This window comes from Lynx canadensis, chromosome X, assembly GCF_007474595.2.
Source record: "Lynx canadensis isolate LIC74 chromosome X, mLynCan4.pri.v2, whole genome shotgun sequence".
Taxonomy (NCBI): domain Eukaryota; kingdom Metazoa; phylum Chordata; class Mammalia; order Carnivora; family Felidae; genus Lynx; species Lynx canadensis.
In genome coordinates this window covers 30,908,497-30,913,464 of record NC_044321.2, presented here as the reverse complement: position 1 = coordinate 30,913,464, position 4,968 = coordinate 30,908,497, and the positions used below count along the sequence as shown (strand labels likewise).

Sequence of the window (4,968 nt, the reverse complement as noted above, 5' to 3'; positions counted from 1 at the left end):
TATATTAAACCTCATCATAGCATTAAATTTGTGACCTATACTTTCATAAACTTGGAGATTTTGACTAATTGAATCTATATCAAAAGAAACACTAAACAAATGCATAAGTTTAAAAAATAATTTTCAAGTTACACAATATAGGAACACATAGACATATCAACTATTGCTTTCACCTCATCACAGACCTAAATTCTATGAACACTAACTGACCTTCTCAAAGACAAAGTGAAGAACCTGCCTCAGGCTTCACTAGGGGCAAGAGAAGTGACTGGACTTGGCACTAGAAACTTGCAGTGGCCACAGAAGTAGAGATAGCCATGGCTGACATTCTGGCTCGGGTTCTCTCTTCTTCTTCTTCCAAAGCCTCCTCATACTGAGATGGGAAAGAACTCGGGTCAGTCCCATGAACCTTGGCCAGAAACTCCAGGACTTTCATCTTGGTGGTTTCAGCGTGGGCTCTTGAGCCCCAGAGGAATTCAAATTGTGCGGGATCACTGTTGGCCACCTGGCGGTATTCCAGGTACTTTCCCTTCACGAAATCTTGGGTGATGAGCTTCCTGGGGTCCCCAAAGAGGGAGTGCTTCCTTCCGGGATATATCCCCGTCAACTTCAGAACTTCCCAGACTTCCTTTTCACTGGCACTGTTGCCCTTCATGAAGATCACACCCAGGATAAGTATCAGGACACCCGTCTTGGGTATGCCCTCTTTACCATGCAGCACCCCATCATAGGTGAGGCCCAATTTGATGAAGAAGGCATAGCAGTGGTTGATGGGATCCACTTCTTTCACATCAAGGCCGAAGACGATCTCCATGCGCTCAGAGGCTTTCAGGAAGACCTCAGCGAAGTGCTCTTCATACCCTTTGATGACGATCTTCATATCTGCCTTTGTCATGAGCTCTTTCTTTAGATACTTGAACAGCATGAAATCCACCAACAAAGCCACCATCTTATCTAGAGCATCTACGGGCACATTCTTGGCATCTGGCCCAGCCCCTGAGGTGCTATCCTCCTCTTCTTGGCTATCGGAGCCCTCATTCAGCTCACTTGTTGAGGTGGTTGCAATGGCAATGGAAGAGGAGCAGAAACTCTGAGGATTCTCAGGGTTGCTGGGTATACCAACACCAGGAGCCTCCTTCGAAGTGCCAGGAATTAGAGGATGGGAGGAGAGACAGGTCTCCTCCAGAGCCTTGGAGTCGTCTGCATCCTCCAGGCCCTGGGTCACACTGTGGGCCGGAAGGCATTGATCACATGAGTATTGTGGACTCTTCTGGGGCAGAGGCATGATATCTCTTGTGGATGGCAGTAGGCAGGAGTGTGGACAAAAAGGTGGGCAATGCGGAATCGCCACCTAAGAGGAAGAAGGCAGATGTGAGTAGCCTCAGCTGCTAAACTCAACTGGGGTGGCACTGATTAAGAGCTGTCTCCAATGGACTTCTCATGACAACACTGCTATAGGGCCTCACAGGTTTCCTGACTCCTGGTTGCTGTGTCCCAGAAGGGCATGAAGGAGGAAGTCTTAATGCTCCGGAGGATGCAGCTAGCAAACCCAAGCTGAGAATTCTCAGGGATCACACTAGGCAGGTGTGGTTGGCTCTACAGAGCCATTTCTGTTCTGAGGGTGCTCCCATCAATCCTCACTCAAGTTCATTACCTTGGCATTCAACAGGGCCTGACTCATCTCCCCATGCTACTATGAGGCGGTGCCCCTAAGACCAAAGTCACATCTCCTAAGACCAGGAACCCTGGAGGTACCTCCTCCAGAAAGCCTACCTGGGGTTTCCCAGGGCTGACAACAGGAGCTAGATTCTGTGGATGCTATTTGTACTGGTGTCAGTGTCCACCTCCCCACCCCCCCCCCCCCCCCCCCCCAGTTTTCACTCCGTTGCCCTGCTTTGAATCCAGGCAAATCCTGGAATCTCTTCATTTCCTGAACTAGCACTGCCCCCTGAGACCAAAGGCTTCGCCTCAAGATGGGGAAGAGGTAATTAGTGGTCACGACTACCATAGAGCCTTGCCCATAGCCTCTCAGCACTGAACAGGGCCAGGCTAGGCTTGTCTTCCCCATTCTCTTGTGGTCAGCAGTTCCTCAGTATGCACTTAAAGTACTTGCCTTGGCTACCGGTAGGGCCTCAGGCAGGACCAGTCTGCCAAGTGATGTTAATCACTCATGATACAAGAGTGCTTTATTTTCCTGAGTCACCCCAAGAAGTTCAGGGAGGATGCCATGTATCCACCTTTATTGGGTTTTTCCTGGAGTAATAGGAGAAGCTAGGCATTCTAGGGGTCCTTCTGTTCTCAGGTGAGTAAGCCCTTTGGACCTCATTCAGGACGCTTGCTGTGACTGTTGGCAAGCCCTGGGATCCTTCCTTTGCGGACCTCGTGTAACGTGGGCACGTAGGCCAAGGACCTCAACCGCCTGAAATGCCCAGGAAGGAAGAGAATACACAATTTAGCATGGGATACTTGCCCAGTTATCCTGATCCAATAAAGGTACGGGGGCTCCTCGGTGATCCTATGTTCTGGGCTGGATTGTTTTCGCTCTTTACTGTGAGTTTCTATACAAATTCCTGCATTGTCTGGTCACTCTATCCACTGCTAATCTGAACCCACCCCCTGCAGACCAAGACTGCCACCTCCCTAGGACCACAGTGTATAACCTGTAGTGCTAAGGATTCTGACAGGGGCGCCTGGGTGGCTCAGTCAGTTAAGCATCTGACTCTCGATTTCGGCTCAGGTCATGATCTCACGGTTTGTGGGTTCAAGCCCCACATCAGGCTCCATGCTGGCAGTGAGGAGCCTGCTTGGGATTCATTCTCTCTCTCTCTCTCTCTCTCTCTCTCCCCCTCTCTCTCTGCCCCTCTTGTGCTCTCTCAAAATAAATAAAATAAACTTAAAAAAAAAGAGATTTCTGACCATTTTTGTCTGGGGCTTTTCAGGAAACAAGTATAGGCATAGGGCAGATATCATGGGGTCCCCTCTGCATTCAAGTGGATGGTCAAGTGTTTGCTCAATCACGATCTATATCTTGAATCTTGACAGTGTATAAGACTCTTGCCCTGGGAGGAATTAGGGGCCCATCACATCCAATTTTGCAGGTGTGACAAAGGGACAGTTCTGTAGCTATCAGTCTGTTCTGACGTGGGTGTCTCCACCAGTCTCACTTAGGGTGCTTTCTTCGACTACTGGTAGGGCCCGGGATCTGATATCACTTCCCCGGATGAACTTTCATCACCCTCAGTTCACTACCCAGGAAATGAGGGAATGTCTCAGCATGAGCGTTCTGCCCAGAACTTCCCACGGCTGTCACGGGAACTAAGTAGGGTTATGATAGGTTCCAGTCTTCTGGGATGGGTAGTTCTCTCAGCCCTCACTCAGGTCTTTACTGTGGCTAATGGTTGGGCCTCAGACAGAACGTGTCTGATTCCTAATGCCACTCTTGCTCCCCGAAGGCCTGTTCTCCCTTAGACAAGTGAGGAGGCATGAAAAGTCTCATCTAGTCACCATAGCCAGGCTTACCAGTATTCACAGTAGGGGCTAGACACTCTGGGACCAGTATGTTCTGTGGTGGGCAGGCCCCTCAAACCTCTTTCAGGAAACTCACTTTAACCCATTGACAATAAAAGCCCTCACATTCCAGTGAACGCCATGGAGGAGTGATTGGGTGTCTCCTCTGGCTATCACTGCTCAGAATCTCCCAAGGGTTCCCTGTGATCTGTGCAACTACACTCGTATGTGGCGAGTTTGCCCTTCAAATATGGCTCAATGACCTCTGCCAGGCCTGGAACTCCTGCTGACTTAACAAATCCTTTAACCTCCTGAGCCCCAGAGGAGGAAAGGAAAAGTCGCCTCCGCCCACCATCCCTTCCCTGCGCCTCTCAGGGCTGACAACAGGGGAAGGGCTCCGTGGAGCTCCTCCCCCATCAGTTGGTCGAGCCCGCAATCCTCACATGCGCTAGGCAACCTGAATACTGCTTGGTGTTATTACCACTGCCATCTATCACCTGACGCTCCACCTTCCAATCGAGGCCCCACAAGTCTGAGACACCCAGAAAGGAAGTGAGGAGCCACCCCATCCACCGGCATCAAGAGCTGACAACACAGGCTTGACGCCGTGCCACAACGGCTACCCGGGATCAGTGGAAGCATGAGAACTCATGCAGGGTCCTCGCCGGGACTCCTGCCTTTGCCGACGTGACACCAACTACCTCAGACTAAGCTCTCACCTCCCTCAGACTCTGGAGGCAGAAGTCAGCCACACTTCCCATCGCCCCTGCCTGAAGTCTGTCAGGGCTGACAGACGGGCTGAGGCTTGGTGAGCCCGCCGCTGTCTGGGGTGAGTGGTCCCCTCAGCACTCACTCGGGAGCCTCTTCTGGACTAGCAGTAAGTCAAGGGACTCTTAGCCCCCCCACAGAAAGCTTTCACCTCAGATTCAAAATGGAAGTGCATGGTAGATCAGCCTGACAGACTGGTCTGGCGCCTCCCTGGGTTGGACTGGGGCTCTCATCTAATGGGTCCCCTCATTTCTGTGGCAGGAGGTCCCCTCAGTCCTCATTTGGAATCTTACTTGCTGCCGAGGCGCAACCGGGACTCTTTCGGCGGCTGACTCGGTTCCACCGGCCTAAGATGGAATCCCGCACAGCCGAAAGATCTGTGGGAGGAAGTCAGGGGGTGGGGCATCCGGTTACGCCTGCGGGGCTGGGCGTAGGGCGGGAGGGCGTAGGGCGGGAGGGCGTAGGGAGGGCGTGGAGGGGCATGGGAGGCGTGGCCAACAGCAGGGGCAGGGCTCTGTGCACAGAGCTGTTTCACAGTGGAGATTGTTGTACGTCCTTACGGGTCACGTTGTCTTCCTGCTGACTTGTGTCAGCCCTGGAATCAGTCCTCTCTTGTTCCCCGCTGATTCCTCTCATGACGATGTCCTTACTTTCTTAGAGCCTTTGAGAGGAACTGAGGAAATGCCACAGATG

General features: G+C 51.8%; 1 protein-coding gene across 1 annotated transcript; it reads right to left on the bottom strand.

Moving 5' to 3' along the window:
• Positions 1–280: 280 nt before the first annotated feature.
• On the bottom strand, positions 281–1,285 carry LOC115506743 (melanoma-associated antigen B16-like). Its single transcript, XM_032592047.1, has one exon. It carries the CDS (start codon positions 1,283–1,285, stop codon positions 281–283), a length of 1,005 nt encoding a protein of 334 aa, XP_032447938.1.
• Between the last annotated feature and the right edge of the window lie 3,683 nt (positions 1,286–4,968).